Consider the following 26574-nt stretch of genomic DNA (forward strand, 5'->3'; position numbering starts at 1 on the left):
GAACCGCATGAGCATGCTTCCAATAGTCCACAACCGTGGCTGTGGAATGAGACTGAATAAATTACCAATTTTGTATTGGGTTAGCGACGGCACTGCCGTAACCAAAAGTTGAGGTAGACAAGGATCAATTAGTGAGCTAGACCTATAATTGAGAATAGTTTGAGCAGAATCTTCAAGCAAAATGCAATTAAACTGAGCTACTATACAACCAGTAGAAGAGACACAGTGAGAAAAGAGAAGTGTGATGAGTTGGTGTTTTAAGCAGTGGTTTGAGGTTTGAAGAAGCACCACTGTTAATCACTCTCTGGATCTTTAGCGTGGTGAGTGTAATCTGGCTATGAGAAAAGACATAGTGGGGGCAAGCAAGCAGGGCATAGTTTGGGGAGGTGCAGGGGATATGGACGCATGACATGGACAAGCCCCAGCACCAGAACCAGAACCATCTGTTCATGGCCTTCAGGCATGCACAACCTGATTTAGGAACAGGGCCTGGCCTTGAGTTTCCATGGTCATGTTCTCTCTGACTGCTCTGCAGAGCCTTTGGTTGTGCACAGAAGATTCTGGACACAGGCTGTGCTCTTTTTGCATGCCTTGTGCCCACTCCTTACAATCTTAGACAATTCACATCCAGGTCTCAGTGCAGGTCTTTCCATCTGAAAACCAGCCAATAGAAACCACGGATTCCTTACCTTAGAATTATCCCCAGGTGTCAGACTGGATCCGGAATTTCTTCGTGAGCAGTACCACTGTGGCCTCCTAGGTCATGTTGTTCAGCTCAATGTGACATCGTGAGTGTCGCCTGCGCTGGAAGTGACGTCCGCTGTGCCTATATATGCGACACCCAGGCATGCTGATGTCAGTTCCTTTCTTTCCATCAGGGACGGTTCTTCTCAAAGGGCGTAAGAGCGTCGCCCCCTGCTGCAAACGCAGCAGGTAAATGTAATTTGAATAAAATGGCAATTACCATTTTACCACAACTTAAGTGTGTGGGTGGGGCTGATGGCAGTAGCTGAAGGACTTTGGAAGCTTTCAACACGCATGTCAGATTGGCTGGCCGTCACAAGATGGCCAGCCTGATTTGTCCACTTCAGCCTGAACAATTCAAACAGTGTTAAACTGCAAAAGGATTGCAGACACCAGCCTCACATGGACCGCTGGGTAAGCCTGCTCAAACCAATCATAGGGCTTCTCCCATGAAAAGCTCCAGGATTGGTTAGGTTAACGCTGTTGGAGCCTCACATCAGTAATTTCACCGAAGGGCTGCTTTGGGAAAGGTGAAGGACGGAGCTGCAGCCTCTGTAGTCATACCACCCTCTAAGACTTTGTGGTGGTGTGTGTCGGAGAATGCTTTTTATGGCAGGTTTGGTGAAAGAGAACTAGGGAAAGTGCCAGTGGGAGACACAACATTTCTGATGCTGTTGGAGCTGCTCTATGTTTCTCAAAGATCTAATGAGCCTGGCTGCAGGTACATTTTAGTTTTCTAACTTTTAAATGTGTGCAGCGCTGATAAGAAACCTTCAACTAAATAGTTCAGCTTGTCGTTACTACTGCCTAGAGGTTTGCAAGAGGTATATGCCCTGTTTCAACTAGCTTAGAAGAAAGATCAAAGGTTGCGGAGTGCAGAAGCACAAGGCTCCTCCTCCTTTGTACTTCAGTTACCCTTTGTGATCCTGAGCCCCCAACCCATCCTCCATGTTTCAGCCGCATCTTTTGCCATATATTCGGAACCATTTTCTGCCTGTCGTATTGCACGTCTACCTTTCCATGGGCACCTCAACCTCTTACTAATTTGTACCAGATCGTCATTTAAATCTCAACCTCTTCTGCCTTTTCACACTCGTGTCTGGAGAGGATGTGCCCTAACAGCCAGAGCTGCTCGGAAATGGTAATCAGGTCTGGCATCGGCCCAACATTCTCTAATTCTGGTTAAGTTCCATAATCTCCCCATGCCTACCAAATCATGAATGTGTCCACCTATCTCCGTGTCGCTCTTCCCTTTAATGAAAGCCCTACAAAATTTCTGTGAAGGATCCAATTAGCTTAAAGGGATGGCTGCCGACCGTGCTTACTCAAAGCAAGATGCCTGAGGAGCAGAAATCTGAGGCGAATAGGTGTTAAAAGTATGTCATTGGTATTTGGGAAGTCAGTTGAATACGTTGCTCGGCAAGTGTGCAGATCTGGTCTGCTTTCCTTCATGTGTAATTTGGCTGTGTGTTTTTCGGGAAGGCAATAAAGACTGCTTTTTTTTGTGCTGCTTGCTCTTGGCCACATTAGCATGGGACACCTTTTCAGTGTCTGTTAACGCACTGTGCTGGGTCCCGCAGTTTCCTGTCGCACAGAGGGGCATATTATCAAGAAAGGGCCTTACATTATAGCCGCTTTTATCGGTAGGAAACTGCCGATAAAGCGGCGATAATGGGCTTGATAATATGCTTTATGAATTCCAATCGAAGCCCATGTTAGATGTTAAGACATGTAACATGGGCTTCGATTGGAATTCCATAGAGCATATTATCAAGCCCATTATCGCCGCTTTATTGGCAGTTTCCTGCCGATAAAAGCAGCGATAATGTATCGCCTGTCCTTGATAATATGCCCCAGAATTTTTATCAGAGAGCGTTGTTGAGCAATCGCCTTGTATCTTATCTAATGAATTGATCGGTGCAATCGGCCCGATCACAATTACGTTTTTACTTAACTCGCTCATTGCTGAAGCAATGTATCTTCTATTCTGTTAAACCAATGCAGCATTGTGATAGCCAGGGGCTGGAGGGGTGGGCATATTCTCGACGCAAGCCTGCATGGAGAAGGGGAAAGTGCGCATGACTGGATTTGGCAGCCTGAGAGGGTCGACCAAACAGTCATTGCGTACTCAGGAGTGGGAAAACCACTCCTCCCCTGCCCTGCTCCGTAAGCAGAGCAGCCCTGCCCACCTGCAAAGTAAAGTTAAAATGGTAATAACTAAAAGTTATTACCAGTTTATGTTTTTGCTTCTCACACAGAAAGAAGCAGTGGGGCGATGCTCCTCTGCCATAGCGGAGGAGCCGCCACTACCAAGGACTCACTTTTAGCAAACACAGTGGCCAAGTAGGAAAAAATGGAGATGGAAGGTATTCTTTTTCACAATGATATAAATACATGTTTCAAGCCAGCATCAGAGTACATGAGGGGTAAAGGTTAGGCAATTAAAGGACTTGAACTCAGGAAATACTCATTTTGTATGAAAGACACTATTGCAAGTTCTGGAATGATTAGCCACTTACATGGCAGTGGCACAGTTTACTCTGTCAGTCACCTGAGCCTTGAGTTTCATGAAAGTCTCTCATGTCTTTTGATAAAATCTAGGCAAAAGAGATGAGATATAGGCTCAGACACTGTGTAGAATAATCGTTTCTGACCTTTCTCCTCTGCTCTGCCCAATTAGATTTGGTGCTGCTCGGGAGGAAGTTAGAGGGTCACCTTTTAGAAGACAGAGACTTTGGAAAGGTCACCATCCAGGCCTTCATTTTGCTCTTCCTGGGTATCGGCAGAACCATCACCCCTTTCTAGTTCCTGGCTGTGATGCCTCCTCACCGCTGTGCCCTCTCTGCCCAGGTTGCGTTTGGGATCCTCACTGAAGAGGAGCTGCTCGTCATCAGCATCCCCAGAGAGCTTGATGGCCCAGGACCTCTCATATGAGAAATGGTCCAGAGATCATTTGGAGTTATATTAGTGAGCTGCTGCTGTTTACAATATTGAAGACACTATCTATGAATATTAGATGTAAACACATTTAACATTTACACAAGTACGCCTGTGCACTGTCAGTGACCTGGCCAAAGAGGGCATGAAAGAGTTACATTTGAATCTTAAATTCAAAACTGTTCCAGAATATCCTTATGATGTCCCTGTTGTATATGTGGCCTAGTTTCATATTATACGTGGAGCAACATTAACATAAACCAAAATTATTTTTGGTGAAATCAGACAGAACATGTCTTTCTACAGAGCATATAATCTTGAACTTGTGTATTTTAAGGAGCAGTCATATGTGATAATGATGAAAAGGGAGGCTTGCTGAGATAAAATATTTACTTATGTTCACACATTTTGGTTAAGCGGGGAAGCCGAACTGGTTCCAGGATTTCCGTTTTACATGTTGCAGTTCGGACCCTGGGACCATGGCTACCTTGCTCATGTCTTGAAAGTTGGAAAGAACTTTTACACCCCACCTCTTTCAGAAGTCACCAGCTGCCTCTGCTTTCCATGCCAGCCAGTGCAGATCTGGGAAAAGCTACCCCATAATCTCTTTTTTGACGTAAGCTTTTTTCAACGTTTTGTTGAAGTCTTTTTTTAAATCTTACCTCCTGGTGGGGCAGGGATGTCTCCAAGAAAGTTGGCTTCCAGCCCTACGGCGCCTGTCACCAACAGATGTCAGTAACCGACTGGCACCTTGTTTGCCTGTGGTGCCTCGAACTGGACCATGACCCGAAAGCCACCCTGACTGCCACGCCATGCATCCAGAGGCCTTGAGGTAGCAAGCCTGACGCCGGAACGCTTGAGGTCCCGGTCACGTGGACGTTCATGGGAGCGGTTATGGATCATCGTCCCACAACATGGCATTTCATGGGAGCGGTTATGGATCATCGTCCCACAACATGGCATTTAGTCATTTGGGTAGTCTTGAAGGCACAAGAAGAAAAAGAGTCAAAGCTCCCTTCGACTTCACCTTGTCCATTGACCAACGAATTGAGGGAGCATCCCTCAAGGCCTGGCTCCGCGTTTGAGCCAAAACCTGGCCGGACTCTGAGCCTTCCCACATTTCATGGAGACAGAGCGACCCCGCTCAGACTCAAAGAGTTACATGACTACATGCGCCTCATATTTGAGTGGCCCACTCCCTCCCGCGTGCCTTCAAGCCCCATGGGTTCAGAATGGGCCCCTACTGGATCCACACCGTTGACTTCGGTGCCAAGCATCCATAGACGGATCTGGATTAGCGTTGGTCATGCCATGTCAACCTTCCCCGGCACCAGTCCCAAGACTGGCGCTCCCAGTGCTGCCATCCCCATTTTCATCCACGAGGGGCATAGTATGTCACTGGCCTCTGCACACACTGGAGCCAGGCCTTCCAAGCTATAGCCTGGGTGCTATTCCTATGTGCTATGCGTGGATCTGGGTAATGCCAGCAGAATGGACACTTCTTCAGATACTGGCACAGGCTACTGTACAGTAACCTGACTGTTTGGGTAGTTAGGTAAGACTCATTGTTCGCAAAACAACGTTTGATGTTGAAATTGGAATCTTACAAGTCTGGCAGCCATTTCCCAGTTTACTAACCACAAGGGATTCTGAAAATACTTTGTGAGTTCATGTGGGTTGTACCTCATGGTAGTGCTGGGCTGATTGCACGAGGGATGGGAAATGCCCCTTTTTCAGGATAAAAAGCCAGTATGTACTGCGTGGATGAGTTGACCACGTTTTATGAGATGTATTTTTATGATTGAAATGTCTTTTAGTATTCTAGCTAACACACACCTTAACATTATTTACCTTCATGGGTTTTTGTTAACTTTCACTAGTACACAAATACTAAAAGGGAAAAATAAAACGACACAGTTAAGATTCAGGATTACCTATAAATTATAAGGTGAGATGAGGCTCAATACATTATCTCCATTACCAAAATAAGATGATGTACAGATGCATTGATGCATAGCATTCATTTTAATATATTGCAAAGAAACTGTTGAAGACTATATGTACACTAGGTTCATAAAACGAACCCCAATTGTTCCCAGTTGTTTTGTTAGGGAGAATACACTGGGAGGTGGAATATAGAGGCTACATTTTCTGTTCCCATCTCTCTGTTATGTACATATATTGGGTGTACAGATGATTCCCTGTTCCCTAAGTAGAAGCATGCAAATTCTAGACCAAGGATGTGAATATCACAGGTGTCTCAATTAAGTCCAAGAGTGTTAGGTTAATGCCATATTTTTACGATATTCACTGACTTTGTTAATGAGTTCCATTTCGATTCATTTATGTGCATTTATCATATGCAGAGATGCTGAAAATCTGGCATGGATCTGACTATTTTGATCTATGCTGGTCACTTGACGAAGAAGAATATGAAATGTTGGCATTGGGAGATGTGATTTACTGACGAAATTGTAAACTGCTTAGGCAATAAACATACCCCCAGATTCATCAATGTCCCGATTTGCGAGTCCTTAATAGCGATTATTAAGGAATCGCTATTAAAGACTCGCAAAACGGGATGCATGTAGAAATCGCAATTAATTTTGCGATTTCTACTGCCTCCTTATTTGCGATTAGCTAATTGCTAATCGCAAATAAGGAATGGCTTTCCCATTCATTCCTATGGGCCTCAAGGCCCATAGGAATGAATGGGGAGTCATTCCTTATTTGCGATTAGCAATTAGCTAATCTCAAATAAGGAAGCGATTTCAAGGGTGCCAGGGTGTCCAAAGGACACCCTGTAGCACCCCTGAAATGCAAATGTACACAGGTGTTGCGCACACACATGTCCAAAGGACATGTGTGTGTGTAACATACAACTCAGAAAAATGCACTAAAGTGCATTTTTCTAAGTTTTCGCTATTTACCACGAAATTACACTTCGCGGTAAATAGCAGCCCCATATTGCGAATTTGCAATTTTTAAAAGGTTCATGAATAGCATTTAAGGAATCTCTAATTGAGATTCCTTAAATGCGATTCTTCGCAATTTAGCGAGTTCTGTAATTGCGATTTTTGCATTTGGGATGATGAATCCTAAATGCAAAAATAGCGCTCGCAAAGGGCCGGATTCTCAGAATCTGGCCCTTTGCGAGCCGATTTTACTTTGATGAATCTGGCTGATAGATCCGAAACCCAGCCTACTTAGTCCACCTACTGGATTAAGCACATTTATAATTCTTTTCTGACTAATTTGTGATATGTACCAGAAGGGTGGCACTTAAAAACAGGTTACCACCTAACCTTAAGCGTTGTACGAAAGAACTGACAAGTAAATGCAACATTTGCTTATATCCAGGAAGTTGGTCTGAGTGATGCTACCACACCTTAGATGTCGGATCCTTGAAAATGGCTACCCCAAATGTATGGTGCCATTTCTATCGCTGTAAACATCCGCAGCTAAGAATCTCACCTACTTCAGGGAGTAAAACAATCAGTTCACAGTTCATGTAAACTCAGGTCATTTTAATACGGTAAACAATGTATTTTCTTTGCTTGACAGACAGGACTCTGCAGTTCACTGCTTCTCTAATTCATTTATGACAGAAAATTGAAACATTATTATTTATGTTTTTTACTGAAAAAGCCGAGCTTTTAAGTTAGTGACAAATAATCGTGGTATGAAGGGTTTATTTATTGGACTATTAGCTGGCCTAGGAGTTTTGATGGTAGTTTGGATATAGATAAAAAGTCATGGTGAACTTTCGATTATAATTTGTCACGGTTTACTGTAAGGAACTCTAGTCATTTGGCACGTCTTTCTATCTTACCATGGCAAGGGATGTAATTATATGTTTGTCCAAAAAACATACCAAGGGCCCGATGTAGCTCACCAAATACCGGTCGGTAACGGCCGACCGGTATTTGGAGTTTCGGATGTAGGGGGCCTTAAAATTACCGATTCGGTATATTTACAGAATCAGTAAATTTACCGATTCTGTAAATGACCGAATCTGTAAATTTACCGAATCAGTAATTTGTGATGTAGGTGGCACTGAAAACAGTGCCACAGACCCTTCAGAATTCGTTATTTACCATCAAATACTATTTGATGGTAAATAACGAATTCCTGTGTCACATGGCACACTAGCCTGAATCAGGGGTGCAACAGGGTGTCAAAGTGACACCCTGTCCCCCTTGTCAATTCGGTAATTTTACCGAATCTGTATTTACTGATTCGGTAATTGCCATTGGTTCCTGGAATCAATGGCAATTACCGAAACGGCAAATACCGATTCGGTAATTACCGAATGTTACGGATTCGGTAATTAGTTCGGTAAAAATACCTACATAGCATTTACCAATTTGTAAATACCGAATCGGTAAAATTCGGTATTTACGAATCGGTAAATACTAATTACCTACATCGGGCCCTTAAATGTTTAATGATGGAAAAACTTCAGCAATGGCATGTTCTGCAGTTCAGATGATTGTATAGTTGGAAAATTACAAAACTCCTCAAGATTAATTTCGTTGGATAAAATACTGGTTGCCGCTTCTCCCGTAAACCAAGATATTTAATGTATGAAGGAGGTCTCTTCCACACGATCTAATTAAACTTGCATACTCTGTAGTATCATTTAAGACATATGGCCTGATTCGCAAATCTTTTGTTATGGGCAGGAGCTACTCTTATAGTACTCCTGGCTTACTCCTTAATTCAAGGTGCGAGCCTGGAGAATTCACTAAATCAGGTAGAATCTGGGTGAGTGGGCTCTTTTCCTGCTGAAGACTCATCTAAGGGAGCATCCGCTGTTAACATTTCCATCAGGGGTAGTCATCTGCTTCCAGGGCTCGGTATAATATTACCCATTATTTGTCAGTTTCCTTTACCGATTTCCTGTCCATCTTCAAGTACGAAACGACTTTGGTACCACTCTATTACATGTGGTTTTTCTAATAAAAGTTTGTTTACCGTTTTTAAGAATTTCAAGGATCAAAAAGTATTTTACGAAGTCTATCAATAATTAAGCAGTGGGGTTTTGGGCCCTTACTTTTTTATAGTTGTAATTTATGTATCTAAATATTTTCGGAACGTCCCTCGGTCTGAGCATAGTGGGTGTCTTACTTGCTTAGAAATGAGAATAACTAATATATAATTAGACTATCCTGTTTTAGGTTTAAACCTATATTAAATGATAAAATTCCACCGAAAGGGAAATAGCCCTCACCAGTATAAACAAATAAGCGCTGAAAAAACACCTGATCAACCACAAACTAAATGCAAAGAAAGTAGATCTCTTGAACTGCAATTTGGGCAGGTCCTTCCACTTTTGTGTCCTGTTATATGTTGGTCCAGGTTCCCGATGTCCTGGATTTGTTGAGTTCCCGGGTTCTGGCTTCCGTATTGTAAACATTTTTTTGCCTTTGGATTAAACTGATGATTGCATTCTGTGTTGTTGTCCTAGTTTATTTGTAGGGCTTGGGTATAACTTACTATGTGACAACGAGGTAATTCTGGGATTACTTACCAGTAATAGCATCACTCCAAGTCAAGTCGTCGCCGTGCCGAATCAGGCCCTCCCTCCCACCCTTTTTTTTGGACCAGTCTAACTATGTGGTGTTTGGGCTTGGTACGGAACAGGAGGTATGGAGGGCGAGGGACTTCTATGTATTGGGAAGGTGGGGTTGGAGGCACGGGTGCCTCACTATCTGAGTCGGCATGGTGAGAGACAAACTCAGAGTAATGCTATTACTGTAAGTAATCGCAGCATGTTTTACCATCCGTGCCACAAGAGTATGGAATGCCCTGCCCCTGCCCTTCCACAGAAACTGGAATCTCATCACCTGGTTTAAAGGAAAGGGTTAAAGACATGGCTCCTGCACAAATGTTAAGGATGTTTTTATTATAGGAAATTTTCGGTCTGGATTCAACTATCTAGTGCCAGGACATCCACAGATAAAAAAAAGCTCTTTAGAAATTCATTAACATAACACAACATAATGTAGAGACTCATTTTGCTCTAATACCACCCAGCGAACAATATATGTGTCTCCCTGTTCTGCTGTATACAATATGGGCTTCCAGTGTAGTTTATATGTCCTCTTCTCACACATTAGGTATGGTTTAAAAACTTCAATGTTTTAAAGAACAAATGATAATATGTGTGATGGAGCCAGTCAAATTATCTTACACTGAGTAATATTATCTGTTGAAATATAACCCTGTTTCTTTTTTTGTGTCCTTTTTTGTGTCTACTCGTTTTTACAGGTCAACATAATTCCTATTATAGCCAAAGCAGACACAGTGGCAAAAAATGAGCTACACGTCTTCAAAAGTAAGATTATGAGTGAGCTGGTCAGCAATGGGGTGCAGATTTACCAGTTCCCAACAGATGAAGAAACCGTGGCAGAAATCAATGCTACCATGAGCGTAAGTGTCACAGTTGAGTGAGTGCGATCAAGAGAGGAGTAACAGAAGCTCAATGTATTGTACTGCTAAGTATGAGTGAAGAAAAGCATCAGTGTGTTTAGTTGTTAGTATGTCTTTGGAAATAGATTCATTTAGTGCTCATTACTGTTTTAACCAGGTGAGTACAGTATTCACTCTACCAGCTACTCTCAAGTGGATGCACTGGTATATTATTCTAACAACTAGTAGTAGTAGTAACTGAGCTTATAAAGCACCTGGTTACACTAGCCAGTGTGTCCCCACGCTGTACCGCTGAGAAACCCATCCTGGCCTGTTCCTAGGAGGCGCCCACTCCTGGGCACCCCAAGGTGAAGCCAGGCATCCTTAGCGATTAGGGCCGGTGTGGAGATTAAGCAAGCTATTGCCCAGAGTTGCAGAGTTGGACCCATGATTACAGTAGGCACCGTGGCGAGAATTATCGGGTCTGCGGACATTGAACCCAAGACTCTGCCGCGACGGGAATTGAACCCTGGTCCCGGGTCAGATCTCTGCATCAGGGTCTGCCGCTCTAACCAGTGAGCCACACTTCTCCACTCTGCCGCTCTAACTATTAAATACCTCCAGTAGATATACAACGTCCATTCCAGTACTAAGGTAAATTAATGGTAGAAGGCCTTCCCTTCAGAGTGAGTGCTCTGGTGAGTGCTGTGACTAGACCACTAGAGTGGAAGGCATTATAAGGAAGGCAAATGACCCATTGGACTCCAGTTGGTCCCCATAGGTAACATTTCGACACATGATATAATGGGGAAGATTAACGGCGGGTTACACTGGCATTGGGAACATGGTTTGATAGTTCATATGATTGACCTGTTCCTTGGTCACAGTGTTCAAAGAGATAGATAGAGTTGAGTGAGTGCCTGCAGTGAAAAAGCCTCTGAGGAAGCTATGGCTTAGCACTCACCGTGATGCCCTTCCTCGGATGCACCTTCTCTTCAAAGTGCACCTAGATTTTGGGCTACTACCCAGTGGGTATGAAAAGAGAGCAGTAGATCCTTTCCAGTCTATTGACAGGTGTGTCCCCGAGATAGCCTATCCTCTGCTTTTACAGAGGATGTAGTGCCTCAGAGTTTTCAGGAAACTGATGCATCAGAGAAGGACAGCAAATGGCCCAGCCTTCTGAGTAAACCCTTTAGAGCCTTCTGACAGTCCATTTTCATGTCCTTGGTGTGTGTTAGTCGCAGTCCAAGTGAAAAGCCAGGTGTCAATTTAGATAGAATCCTGGTCCTTGGCATCCCGACGCCTGAAGATATCCCATACAAAGGGAGTGGGAGAGTTGGTTCTCTCAAAATAGACCTACACGCCTCACCCTGTGTCAGCCACAAGAAAGACCAGGAAATAGGAAGCCTGGGTAATCCAGCCTGAGAATCTGGGTATCGATCTGGTTCTAATAGCTTGCATCTCCAATTATTTTCAGAAGCTATTGGGGTTAGTAGGTGTCTGTCTAGGAGGGTGTCTGTGTTCACTCCAAATCACAGTACATATGTGACTGACGAGACCATTAAATTGTTCTGGAAAGCAAGGGGGTACTGCATGCTGTCTTGTATATGCTTGTAGAACTGCACTCTTATGCCAACTTGCACTGCCCCAGTTAAAGTTTCTGCCACACCAGTGGGTGGTTGGGAAAGAAAGGAGGCTGCTCCTGGACTGCCAAAATCAAGGTGCCGGCTCACATGTGCCCAGACGACTGTATGCTACATACCCACAACCCCCTTCACATGGAAAGCCCACTCCTGCCATTCAACCAGCGACTGCCATCTTCAGCACCACCAGGTGGCACTAGGAACTGCAGCCTTCCTGTAGCCCTCATCCCACTCAGGGAGAATTGGGAAACAAATTACCCTAAAATTAGGGTAGGCTGTTTTGACCTACTGAATGAAATGATGCTAACTTGTGAGTCAAGTGACGAAACTGATTGGTTGCTAGAACTCTTGCTGGCTTGCTAACTCTGGCTTTTGGGAAACTATGCAAGGATAAAGAAGTATCTGAAGGCAAGAATAGAAGAATATGTAAGAGACATAAGTAATGGTTACGAACATACATCTCCTTAATTAGGAGTCGGCTGGCATTGAGACATACATAGACGGGATCAAAACCATCAGTTCAAAAGTCTCATTCACTAAACGTATGTCCGCTCCCTTATTATGGTCTCCTATGGGTATGGAAAATCAGTCACACGTATGATTGTGAATGTGATTTGTTGTGCAGATTGAAAATTGTAGACTGTACTTACGTCATTTTTTTTATATAAAGCATAGGGATTAATGTGAGCACCACTAAACCAGTTTGATGACTGCACAGTGCTAACCTTGGGCTATTCATAGACAGTGATGGACACCAGTTATGTGGACTCTTTCCATCTTGCTTCCGAGTGATGTATGTGCATCTACCAAGAAACTCTGCCTTTGATAGGCCTGACAAACCCCAAGGAACACTGATATAATTGTGCTCAAAACAAGTAGGGCTCACAGGACACCACAGCATAAGCCAAATTGCCCAAGTCAGAGGAAGGCTGTTGATCGCTCAGTGTTTTGACTGCAGTCACAGAGTACGGGCTAGTGGTGAAGGTATGACTGAATGAAGGTTCTTGCGGACCAAGACTGCGGTATTGCTCTAGTTTTACAATAGTTACATTAATGCGCATTCTGGCGTGCATTCACTTTACTACTTTGATTGACCCTCCCGCGCCAAAAGGAATACTTGAAAACAAGAAGACAGTTCTAAACCCCGAGAAACAGCATTTCAAATAAGCTATTTGCTTTTTGTCATTATTTGGCAAGAAGACGAGAAATTAGAATAGTAAGGTACAGCTGTATTGTTTAAATCAGAAGATTCCAGCTTTAGACAGTTTGGCAAGCAACCCTACTTTTCTACATCAGACTAAAACCACATATTTCAACGTTATTCTTTTTTTTTTTGCGTGTTTGCAAACTGGTAATTGTACTGTTTTTTTGTTCCATCTGCATTGTGACATTTTGCACAGAGCTGACATGATTTATTGCTCAGAGACTTGACAGTGGTAGTTTCTAATTATATATTTTCACTAAAACCCTAAAATGCATTCAAAGGACCATGAGGCACTGCCACGATAATCGTGTTTGAGCTCACTGTTTGCAGTGCTTATTCACTGCTGAGGTTTCAAGACTTTATTCTCTGCCTTTGCAGCAATAAAGCAGTGGTGCTCATAATCTGAAAGGTCCTCATGTCAACAATGTCAATGAGTCATAGGTTATTGTACCGTACTCACTAGTTCACTTATTGGACACTTTATAACCCTCAGCCTTTTTGGGTCTCGCTTAGGCAGCGCTTGTGCTGTCTCTTCGAGACATTCTGTATTCAGTTATGGACTTTAAGCACCGCCCATTTTCTGCCCATCTTTTCAATTGGCTCCTATTAGTATCCTTTGTAAATGGTGGCTTTTGATTCGTCAATGGGCTTAGTAGTTCTTCCTTAGGATCTCCTTTTCTCCTGTTGTACCCTCCCATGAGGACTGCCCCTTTTACATGTGTTGTTACTCTGGATATTTTAATTACAGTCTGTGAGCATTATTTTCTTAATTGTTTGTATCCTGCCTAAACGGCGCCACTTTTATTTTATTTTATTTCAGACTGGCAAAGCAATTTACTACCTTTCTGAACGCACTCAGCATCTAGTTTTTCTCTCGTCCCCCAATCAGCCCCCTCCTGCAGTTAAGATCTTGCTATCCTGTTCGATCCTCTCATCGCCTCATCCCTCCTCCATTCTTAACCAATTCCCTTGCTGCTGTCTCCTGAGCACCACTCGTTTTAGGACTTGTGTCCGGGCAATAAGTGCTTGTTTTCAGTGAGCATGATTGTGTATTGAGCTCTTTATGCATGTGCGTGGCTGAATGCACTGTGTCTGCATCCCTCGCGCGTGTACATGGAGTATATTCGTGGAGTGTGTAGGTGTATTGCACATGTCTGTAGTGTGCACAGTCATTTCACCTTATGCGCCTCACGTGAAGAGTCCCACCTGTTGGTGCATCCTAAACTATCGCTCCCTCAGAGATACAAGCTAGTCAAAAAGCAAGGAAAATGCTCCCGCTTGGTATTGCAATGTATGTTGAGTTTTCAGAAATGAAGTGAAGCTTGCACCACCCTGGTCTTGCTTTACATTTCGGCCAAGCATTTCTCTCCCATTGTGGCAGTTCGAGTCCCGATGTCATCTCAACAACCAATACCTCTCCTTGCTTCTACCAATAGCAGTTCTGTGCTCCCCAAGCCTTTTTAAATTGCTACCTCATATAATCAGATGCCCTCACAGTGCACTGCATGCATAACTTATATATAGGTAGTGGCGCCTTGCTTGATGTTTGAGCACGGCACCTGTTTTTATTTTTCTTGTTGCTGTACCTGTAACGTTTCACTTCTAGGAGGCGGCGTGCTCCAGGTCAACACCATGCTCACGCGCAGCGAGCAAGGAGCGTTGGGTAGACCATCTTCCAAGTTTAGTTACCAAAACTCCCAGATCAGTCGTGTTGGGAACAGTAACTTGAGGAATGGCCTTGCAGCCTCTGCCTTAATCTTGGGAGACCTGGCGGGGTCCGCCTGCCTCCAACGCCTTTTAGTGCGTAGTGACACATCTCCTGCAGCCTATTTTCTTATTGCCAGCTAAACTCTAGCGCTTCTGGCCCCTGCAGAGGTGCACTTCCAGAGTGTGTGCTTCCCTGGCCTTTGTTCTGGTGTGTTATATATGGAAACATGCTCTAGTCATAATCCACGGGCTCCCAGCTAGTAGATGACCCCTTGGGAGGTTCACATTTGGAACATGCACGTGCATTTCACACTCCTCATCTTGGTGTTGGTCATGTTTGTAGGAAGGTTGATACCTGACTATGGTTACCCCAGATTTTTTGCCTAGTGTTTAGCTGGTTTTCGACTTAGTTGGCCTGGGATCCTGCTAATCAGGGCCCCAGGCTATCTGCTGTCTCTTTAAAATGGACTCCATGTACCCTAGGTGACCCAATTGGGTATTGGGTCACCTTATCAGCCCCTGTACAGTGTACTATAGGTACCCAGGGCATAGGTGCATCCAAGGCCTACCAGGGACTGCAGCATATCTTTTGCCACCCTGGCTGGCCATCCAAATTGCACAACTGGCTGATCACTCAGCTGGGGCAAGGTTGTGTAATCACCCCTTGCTTAGATATAGTATACCTATATCTGGACACATATACACCTATAAGTCACTCCTATGGCAGGCCTTAACAATCCTGGAGGCAGAGTGCTTGGTTTTATGTGAGATGGTGCTCTAGCATGAGCTGAGCCTGTCTGCAGTTTTCGGAACCAAGTCCCTTAGCTGTTCTGGGATATTGCCATACCATATACTCTTACGTGCATTTTAATCCTCGTGGTTACTTGCTAACTTTGGTTTGGCTTTATCAAAACATGTCGTGTAAGGTGTCATACACTTTGGAATACTACCCCCTCGCCAGTTCTGGTGACGGGGGTAGCATTCCACCCTTCTAGAGGGAGAAGACATGTTACTTTGCTTAAACGTGGTTAAATCTAACCAGAACCTCAGCATCACAAAATGGATGCTGCTGCCACAGACACAAGTCTGGCCTCCTGCTGCTGACCGAAACTCCGGCAGGAGAGGCCTGGACAATAGGTTTCCTGTCACAGGGAGGTGCTACACCACCCCAGACAGGAGATAGTGGATTGGGGCAGGGAGGGCTGAATGAAATTAGACACTGCCTGGGGCGCACAAGGTGTCCCAGGCAAAGCCCAGTTCAAACCGGTGCTGGGGCACTCCAGCCCCAGCTCTGGTGCGAAACTGGTCAAAGGGAAAGGGGTGTAACCACCCCCTTCCTGGGTCCCACCCATAGGAGGGACCTAGCAGGTGATCCAGCCCCTTGATTTGGAATAAAGGTTGGAGCTGTGCCAATGCACATCAGATCATCCTGTTTGAAACGAAACTCTGGACCCTTCGACATCCTACTACTCGTAGAAGACTGAAGAATCTCCCTTGTGGTCAAGGAGTGGCCCCCCTGTGTAAGCAGGCACCATCAGCGCAACAAGACTTCCTTTGCTGTTGCTCCCGCCGGAGCTCGAACAACAGAGACCAACAAGACCTGGACTCCCAGACTTCCAACAGCCTGATCCACAGTCCTAGCAAAGCTTAGACCTGTGGAGGCGACGTGAGACGTGGGACAGGCCATCTTGAAAAGTCAACAAAGTGCTTCCTGTGCAGCCCCCGAGGTTCCCTCGACGCTGTGCTTTGGGGTTTAAGAAGCCCCAGCCCCGAGCAGTCTGTGCTCCAAAGATCACCTCTCCATACTCACTCGCTGAGTACTGCGTGGGGCCCTTTTGCATTTTCCTACTCGACGCGTTGTCCGGTCACTTGCCTGTTGGCTAGTGGCCTCTGTGACGACGAATCACCAAATTTACACTGCTGGTCTGGTTGCTCCAGACTGGCCCCAGCTCCCCTGAAAAGGAGCCATTGATCTGACCTTCCCGGTCCGTTCAAGAAGACATCTTTGAGTCCTGCGTGGGTTGCATTTTCCAAGGCTTGGTGACTCCGATTCAAGAACCGACACCGCCGACAGCAAGAGCCTTCGTGGCACAGCTCGTGTTCACCAGCTGGTCATCCTCGATCCTTCCTGGTCCACGGGGCAGCGGAGAAACACCTCGACATCACCTGAGAGCAACCCGACATCGCCTGGCTCCTTCCTGGTTCCTCGCTGGTCACTGGCTAGTGACCTGAACTCTGTCCCCTCTGCTTTCAGGTACTCTACATCTTCGATCCACCCTTGGATCCAACCGGACTCTTCTCTCCTGATCGCCTGCAGCATCTTCATCTCCAGGCTCCATAGAACTTCACGATGAAACCCGACACACTTTGACACCTATGCACCTGCTTCCTGTGGGTGAGGTAACGATATAACTCCGGTGCTCCTATAGTGGTTTACACCTCTAGTGTCCTAGTTTTAAGTGGCTAAGTTCTAGTCCAGTCGGAAGTCTCCTAAACCTATAACTTTCTGATTTTTACGCACCATTGACTTGTCTATTAAACGCAATTGCCTATAGACACTGCACCGCATCCTGTGGGCCTCCTATGACCTAACCTTCGTTAGTCCAGTGTAGGCCCAGCAATTCCCTAGGCCCTAGGCCTGTTCATTGTTCGTGACGTGGTACTTATACCACTTTCTTAATATATGGTTTGAGTGGCCACCTGGCCTATCCATAATTGTGCAGTTTATTGTATGTTATACTGTGTTCTTTGTTTAACGCTTGTGCTTCTGTGCTCATAAAGAGTATAGGGGATTATTCTAGAAATAAATACATATATTTTGTAATATATAACTTGTGTGGTGTTCTTTCATTTGGTATTTAAAGGATTGCATATGGTAAAACAGCTGGCTTCACATGCCCTCTTGAGTTTAGCCTAAGACTGCTTTTGTCCATGCTACCCCTAGGATAGGTGGTCTATACGGTTGACTTACAACCAATCATCATAAGGGTCGTTTGGACTGGTGCAAGGTGCTCACTAGAATAGTGAACATCATAAACCAGGCCAACTTCTCACAATGATGACTGTCTCTAAGAGAGGTTAGTGTGTTTTGTAATCTTGATTGTATCAATGTATTCTCCATCCTCCTTCTACCATCAACATGCTGCTGGGCCTCCCCCTACCACTAACTGCTGTCCGGTCTTCCTCTTTCACCAATGTGCACTCGTCCTTCCTTCTACCACAAACTGCTGCCAGGCTCCCTCCTACCACTAACTGCTGCTGTGTCTCGCTGCGTTCAACAATATTCACTCGTCCAGGCTTCTACCACTAATGGGAGCTGATTTTTACCACTAACTGCAGTTAAGTATTCATAATTTACCACTAGCTGTAGGTGGTTCTCCTTGCTTTTATCACTAACCGAGCCAGGGACTACATGCTTTCACCCCTAAATGCAGTTGGATTGCTCTGCTTTTAACACTAACCACAGCTGGATCTCCATGCCTTTACCAAAATTCACTTGTCCCACCTTCTGTCACTAAGTGCATCAGGGGTCTCCTTGATTTCACCACTAAACTGTTTCTGAGTATTTTAGCTATTATTACTATCTGCAGCCATGTCTCTGTCCTTTTCTCCCCAACTACAGCCGGGTCTACCTGCTCTCATCCCTACTTCCAGCGGGGTCGCCTTGCTTTTTCCACCAACTGCAGCTGGGTTCTCTGCTTTCACCTCTAACTACAGCCAAGATGCTAGGCTTTCACCACTAGACTATAGCTGAGTATTTCTGCACTTACCAGTGACTGCAGCTCAATTTCCCTCCTGTTCGAATTAAATAAAGCTGGGTCACTTTCTTTTACCACGAATTGCATCTGGCTCGCCCTGCTGTCACGAATAAACCGTAGCGAATTACGTCTGCTAGCACTACTAACTTCTGCCGGTTTCCCTGCTTTTACCCCTGTCTGTAGCTCACTCGTCCTGCTCTCACTGCTAACCATCACTCATACTTCCTGTCTTTACCTCCAACCTTAGTTGTCGCCTAGCTTTTACCACTGACTACAGTAGTGTTTCCTTGCTGTTACCAACAACTTAACTCGCACAAAAAGAAATCATTGTTATAAATATTGCCACCTTGTATTTGGATTGTACACGAAAATTATGTATGTTATCCCTGTTTTACTTTGGACTGCAGTGCAGTGGTGCCAGATCAAATATAAAAAAAATGCTTTTTACCCTATTTTTTAGTTGGCTCGCACTGGTCACTGTTTTTTTGTAAATGTAAGGAGATCTTTAACCAAGTGTTCAGATAAAAGATGTCGATCTGCTGCCTCTCTCTGCTTTTCTGAGGTTTTGGCTATGGGTGAGTACTTTGTTTTCCAGCAATGACTTTAATTGAAGATTAACTTTTCAGAATGTTTGTTTTCTTTCCGTCCATGTGTACAAATCATCAATTATATAATGGATTTGTCTCTGAACTATTGCAAAGCGTTCTGATACCCGCAAGGGTCATGTTCGCGCTATATAAAACTTTCTAACTAAAATAAGGCGCAGTTATAGAAGTGGAGTTAAAAACAACAGTGACATTTTTCACCATTAGCTATGTTTGTAATAAATACAAATCCACATTCCTCTCTCAATATATCCTCTAACTTCACTCTCTGACTCACTCAAACCTCATTCTCCTACTATAAACTCCAGAATAACACTTTCTAGACTCTTCAATCCTCTATCCCTCCGTGCATCACCCAAAGCTCATTTTACTACTAAGATCTCCCAAACAACCCCTCATGTATCCCTCCTCACAATAATCCAACACCTCATTTTACTACTATCATCTCTAATCCAGTTCTAAAGACTCTTCCCTCCTCCATCTCTCCTTTACTCATCCCAAACATCTCACATTGCCACTGTTCAAACAAATTCATACTTCCCTATACTAATTCCTCACTAATCCTTTTGGGTTCCGGAGTAGCGTGCTACTCGCCGAAAATGTATTTGACACCCAGTAAGTGCTATATAAATGCAATTACATGCAGACACCCACACAAGATTTAAATACGGATGCAAAAAACCTCCCATGAATATACCCCAAAACATATCTATGACCTCAAAGAGACTGATAAAAAATACTTTTTAATATTGCAATCACTTGCTTGAAATATAACCATCCTTAACACAGTGCTGTTTCTTAATTACACTGGTATGTGGTCTGTTCATCTTAGCAGGTTCACTGTGCTTTCTTGAGCTCGTACTTCTCTCTCCCTACTCTTCTTCTTGTGTATAATGCTGCATTTCTTTCATCCCTCTCCTTCTTATCCCTCCTCCTGCTCTTCCTCTCACTCTCCTTACTCGTGCCCAGTGGCAGCTGGCACAGATAGGGGGTGGTGTGGTGATGGAAGGGGGTAGGGGGTAAAGGAAAAAAATAACTTACCTCCTCGCCACATCTCTCTCTTCCTCATCCCTCGTTTCCTTCCATTCTTTTCTCCAGAACTTGAAGCACAGGCTTCCAGGCGTCCCTAAGCCAATCACAACTCTGTAATGCAGCGTTGTGATTGGTCTGAGAGCTGTGGTTCAGGGCTCAGCCAGGGAAGGGGAGCCTGGGCATGTTTTCCACCCAGGCTGTAATGCAGCTTGGGGGAAGAACATGCAAAGTACGCATGACTGTTCGGGCCAGCCAATTAATCATTACGCACTTACAGTTGCTCACCACTCCGTCCCCCTGTTCTGAGAGAAGAGCAGGCCCGCCCCCCCCCCCCAGACTTGCCGCAGCAGGAACAAATACAATGATAATAAGAAGGAATTATCATCCTTTTATTTTTCCTCTATTTCCTCTGCTGAAAGCAGTTGGTGGCTCCTACGCCTTAGCGGAGGACCCGCCACTGGTGAGTAGGAACAAAAAGCAGGTCATGACTGAGAGTGCAAGTGGGGGGAGAAGGCTGTATCAAGAAGCATTTGGGAGGGTTGTGTGGCAACTGGATGGGACGAGGAGGAAGCAGCACACAATAGAGAGATTCTCAAAACACATGCACTCACATGGAGTGCTCAAATTAAAATATAATAGTTCTCTGCATGTGAGCAATGAAAGATACAAATGTGTCAATCAAAAGTATGGTAAAGAGACTATACTTCAAGAGTTGGACAAACAAAAATAAGGAAGGCAAACCATCGAGTAAAAAGCTAGCAAATGACAGGGACAATAAAGCAACCCACTGTTAAGCAATGGGTTGTCTTGAAGCCCACTGTAAGTTTAGTTATGGGGCATTACATGACGTCTTTCCTAATTAAACTGCTAACCGCTGCCTGGTAGACATGACCTTAAAAACATATCGGGCCTACTGCAAGCAGATGGGTACAGCGAAGAGAGCGTAAATAAAACGCGAGCTTGCCCAACATCGAATGACTGTGACGTAGGTGCAAGTATCTAAACTGGGGCGTATTTTGAGAGTCAGCATACATCCTAGTGTGTGCAATAAATAGCTTACAAGTAAGTAAATGAACATCCGTTTCTTCCCCCTTCTCATCTCCTGCAGGTCCACCTCCCGTTTGCTGTTGTCGGCAGTGCCGAAGAAGTGAAGATTGGCAACAAGATGGTAAAGGCCCGGCAGTACCCCTGGGGGGTCGTGCAGGGTGAGTTGATCCAGACTTGGGGGTGGGTGGCCTATTGATGTTTTGCTAATATTAGCTGCTTGTGGACGGAGTGGGGAGGGGAAAGAATGAAACAGACTCTGTGCACCATGTGTCTAACATACTTTAGACTGTTGATGAAACGGTTCCAAGCCAAGCATTCCAGTCTTCTCACTGGAATGCATTGCAACGTACAAGGCACATATCCTCTTTCGCATTTTCCGTCAATCACAGTTTTAGTATCGTGTTTCTTAAGAAGGATACACATTTTTGCGCGTTAATAACTTGCAGGGGATTTAAACGAGGCACCGTGCGAAAGACATGCATACAGTGACAAACTCTAGTCAGTGGCTAAGAGCACAAAACCAATTATGTATCCCATCTCCCTTCATCATGATACCCAACTTCTATCATGAAATCACTAGCACGTATATTATGGTCCAACATGATTTTCTTCTCTAAGCACCCATTTCTCTTATAGAAATTTGAGGCTTAGGGAACTCGTTTTTCAGAATCCTAGCATTCCAACAGATGGAGTGTTTGATCAAAGACCGCCTACTTAATGCATGTTAACAGAGGAATGGATGCTCAGGTGGCTTCTTGTGGAGAAGTGTGGCACAATGATTAGAGTGGCAGACCCTGATGCAGAGGTCTAGCCCGGGACCAGGGTTCAATTCCCCACCTCGGCAGGTCTTGGGCTCAAAAATTCCACGGACCTGATAATTCTCGCCTCGGTGCCTATTCCAATCATGGAGTCCCACTCTGCAACTCTGGGCAATAGCTTGCTTAATCTCCACAAATGGAGTCCCACTCTGCAACTCTCGGCAATAGCTTGCTTAATCTCCACAAATGGAGTCCCACTCTGCAACTCTGGGCATTAGCTTGCTTAATCTCCACAACGGCCCCACAACGCTAAGGATGCCTGGTCTCCACCTTGTGGGTGCCCAGGAGTGGATGCCTCACAGGGAAAGCCAGTTCCACAGCGGTATTCGTACAAGCACCTTGAGACCCTTGTGGGTGAGTAGTGCTCTATACAAGTATCAATTTACATTTATCTAGACAGTAAGGTCCAGTGTATACATAAAACGGTCCAGGAGACTCAAACCGGAATATGATGCTTTCGGAGGCCCAAGCTAACTTGTTACACTTTCTATGGTTACCATTATTTTTGTGGCTCTGGGGTACAAAAACATATTGAAATGGCATTCACTAAAAGTCCACTGACCCATGTATCTCATAATAGTTGACTAGAAACTTTAATTGGAAAAAAAACTGTAGCCTTTTTCATTACTGAATCCTGAAAGGAAAGTTATTTCTGAAATGGTGCAGAGTAACCACTATGCCCAAAGGTATGGAGAAAGCAAGACTGAGTTGGGGCACAACTCTATTTCCAGGATTCTGGTCCATTCTGATTTAGAGTTTGCAAGCAGAACAGCATGTGGTCTCCCTTAGGAAGTCGAAGTTAGAAAGGATGATCACATAACCCCTATGCGAACATCCAGTCTACCTCATGCATCTCTCTTCTTTGGCTTGCCTTTTTCAGTAGAGACATTATATATATTTCCCTAGCTTTTGAACATTGTACGAAAAGCATGGAAATATATAAATTTAAGAAAATGATTCACTACACACTAGTATAGATTCTACATTCCATCTCCGGATTCCTTCTTAAATCCAGGTTTTTTCTTTCCTAGGTGCTCAATGTCCACACTTGAATCAAGATTGTGAAACTCACCCAAAATTGAATTTAAATCACATATATTGTACAGGATGTTCAAGAGAAAAATATAGACGTTCCTTTTCTGTCTGCTGAACACTGTGATTGGAATCTACTATATTAAGTGCATTATGCATTGAAGTTTTAATTTATAAAGACAAGGTCCTGGTATACATTGTATATTGAAATATGTGCGTGGGTACTTACTGATACTGCAAAAGGGTGTACATGTCTACATGCGGTTTGGTCAGTAACCAAAACAATTAGAGTAGGATAAAGGATACAAAACCCACTAACTGTCACCTGAACCATAGTGGTGTTGTATTCTCGGCATCCATGGTTTTATCCAGTTCTGGTTTACCAAATAGCAACGTAGGCACCGACCTATGGGCCCCACTCCTTTTAGGGCCCCTGAAATAACAAATCCAAAGGAACATGCAACTTACCAGTATGCATCTGTTCTTGGCATGTAGAGCTGTAGATTGGTATACTTGTGCATAGATTGCCTTCTGGTGTTGGGCTCGTATGTTTGCACTTTGTTTTTGTCTTGGAAGAATTCTTTGTAGTCACAAGGTAGGTGACTCCTCCTTAGGACGATAGTGCGCATGGCATTGACTCCATCTCCAGATTGTTTTTGCCATAAAGGGTTATGATGGAGTTAGTAAGAAATAGAAAGAGATATCCATGTGTAATGTATCTAAGTAAGATTGTACTGGAACAGATAGAGGTATCCGAGGAGGCATATGCAAATCTACAGCTCTACATGCCAAGAACAGATGCATACTGGTAAGTAGCATTTTTCGTTCGAGGCATATGAGCTTTAGATGGTATACTTGTGCATAAACGGTACATCAGTTACCTTCTTAGTGGTGGCTACCTGTATCTGTTGCAGTGTTCTTAATACAGCCTGGCCCACCCTAGCTTGTTGTTTTGCTTGCACATTCACACAGCAGTGTTTTGAGGAAGTGTGCGGTGTAGACCAAGTTGCTGCTTTGCAGATAGCATCTAGGGGAATGTTCCCTAAGAATGCCATAGAAGCCCCTAGTTGCGTGTGGAGTGAGCTTTAGGGGGAAGGGTTAATGTGCGTTAGGCTTTAAGATAGCATATTCGGATGCATTTAATATTCCACCTTGCAATCCCCGCTTTTGAAATGGGATTGCCCTATTGAGTTGGGGAGGAAACCACAAAGAGTAGTTTAGTTTTTCTAAAGGATTTTGTCCTTTCGATGTAGTAAAGTATTGCTCTTTTTACGTCTAGCGTGTGCAGAGCCCATTCTGCCACTGAGTCCGTTTGAGGGAAAAAAACTGGGAGTTCAACAGACTGGTTAAGATGGAAGGCAGAAACGACTTTAGGTAAAAATTTTGGGTTAGGTCTAAGAACCACTTTGTTTTGATGGATTTGCAAAAATGGTACTTGTATGGTTAATGCCTGGAGTTCACTAACTCTTCTAAGATGTCTGATAGCTACTAGGAAGGCTACTTTCCAAGTTAGGAACTGTAGTTCTCATTTGTGCAGAGGTTCAAATGAGGGGCACATGAGACTGGTAAGAACAATATTGAAATTCCATACCGGAGAAGGTGGAGCTCTGGGTGGAATTATTCTTTTAAGTCCTTCCATAAATGCTATGATAGTGGGTACTCTAAACAAAGACAAGTGTTGTCTGTTTTGGAGGTAAGCTGCTATTGCAGTGAGATGTAGTCTTATGGATGTAAATGCTAGGTTACATTTTTGTAGGTGTAAGAGATAACATATCATGTTTTGAATAGAAGCATCTAGTGGATTGATTTTGTTATTTGTATAGTAGATTACAAATCGTTTCCATTTTGCGGCATAACATGCTCTGGTGGTAGGACGTCTAGCCTCTTTAATGATGTTCATGCAGTCTGGGGGAGATTGAGGTAGCCAAACTCTAAGACTTCAAGAGCCAGATCACAAGGTTGAGTTGATTGGGATCTGGATGTCTTATCTCTCCATGGTTCTGAGTGAGAATCTTGGGTGAGAGGTGTAGCTTTTGATGAGGAACTACTGATAGTTCCAAGAGGTTTGTAAACCATAGTTGTCAGGCCCATGTTGGAGCAACCAGGATTATTGTGAGGGAATGCTGTTTGAGATCCCGAAACACTAACGGAATTAGTGGGAGAGGTGGAAAGCGTAAGCAAATTTGCCTGACCAATTCATTCATAGCACATTGCCTTTGGACAATGGGTGTGGATACCTGGACATCAAGCTTGGGCATTTTGTGTTTTGATGTGTGGAGACCAGATCTATTTCTACATGTGAATGAATGGAAGAAGAACTTGAGGATGAAGTTACCATTCATGGATCTGCTGTGTTTGATGACTGAGCAGATTTGCGATCTGATTGTGTACCCCTGGGAGGTGTTCTGCAAGGAGATATATGTTTTGCTGAATGGCCCATCTCCATATGCTTTGAGCTAGGTGTGAAAGCTGTAGAGAGTGTGTCACCCCCTGTTTGTGTCCCCCCCTGTTTCTGTATGTACTACATTGATGTCATGTTGTCTGTACGGACCAGGACAGCTTTGCTTACTAGATGAAGTTGAAAAGATTTGAATGCCAGAAAAATTGCCAGTAGTTCTAGGTAATTTATGTGGTGTTGTTTTTGCTGCGGGGTCCATATGCACTGAATGGTATGGTTTTGAAGATGAGCTCACCAGCCGGCAAGCAATGCGTCTGCTGTTAGCACTATCTGGGGAACCGGATTGAGGAATGGCCGCCCTTTGGGATAGTTTTGGGTGTTCTACCACAGCAGAGAGCAATGTGTGCGGCTGTCCACAAACACCAGATCTGTTAGCTGACCTTGAGCCTGGTTCTACTGACGTGCCAAACATTCCTGTGAGGGACACATTTGGAGTCTTGCATAAGGGACGATGGGAATGCAAGAGGCCATCATCCCGATCAACTGCACGAACATTCGAGCTAGTAATGAGTGTTGAGGCTGAAATTTGGCTATTAGAACTTGCATAGTGCTTATCCTGAGAGGGTTGCGGTATGCTAAAGCTTTTGAAGTGTTTATTGTGGCTCCTAGTTATTGTTGTGTGTTGGACGGTTGTAGGTGGGATTTGGTGAGCTTTACCATGAATCCCAAGTTGTGAACCAGTTGGATTGTTTTGTGTGTGTGTTGCACCCAGCTGCTGTGTGACTTGGCTTTTAAGAGCCAGTCATCCAGCTAAGGAAACACTTGAATGTGTTGTCTTTGTAAGTGGGGGGTCACTACTGCGAGGCACTTGGTGAAGACTCTGGGTTCTGTAGTGACCCCGAATGAGAGGACTTTGAATTGGTAGTGTTGACCGTCCACCACAAACCTGAGATCTTTCCTGTGAATGGGGTAAATGGGAATGTGAACGTAGGCATCCTTTAGATCTAGCGTGGAAAGTCGCCTTGTTGAAGTAGTGGGAGCACCTTTTGGAGAGTGACCATGTGGAAGTGGTCTGACTGAATGTAGAGGTTTAACAGTATAAGGTCCAGTATTGGCTGAGAGAACCGTCCTTTTTTGTAATTAGAAAGTAAACCCCTGTGCCTTGATGAGGTAAGGAGACCAGTTCTATTGCATGTTTTTGTAATAGAGAGAAGAGTCAGATGTTCTGAGGACAT

At 44.3% G+C, this 26574-nt stretch overlaps 1 protein-coding gene across 4 annotated transcripts in view; it reads left to right on the forward strand.

The window, feature by feature from the left end:
* The window catches only part of SEPTIN11 (septin 11), a 964023-nt gene that overhangs the window by 623376 nt on the left and 314073 nt on the right, over positions 1-26574 (forward strand). For all 4 annotated transcript variants that reach the window (XM_086961789.1, XM_086961791.1, XM_086961790.1 and 1 more), the window contains exons 5-6: positions 9955-10116; positions 21153-21249. In XM_086961789.1, the coding sequence (XP_086817915.1) occupies positions 9955-10116; positions 21153-21249 (259 nt within the window). The remainder of the gene's footprint in view (positions 1-9954; positions 10117-21152; positions 21250-26574) is intronic.

Source organism: Lissotriton vulgaris, chromosome 3_1, assembly GCF_964263255.1.
Source record: "Lissotriton vulgaris chromosome 3_1, aLisVul1.2, whole genome shotgun sequence".
NCBI classification, from domain to species: Eukaryota; Metazoa; Chordata; class Amphibia; order Caudata; family Salamandridae; genus Lissotriton; species Lissotriton vulgaris.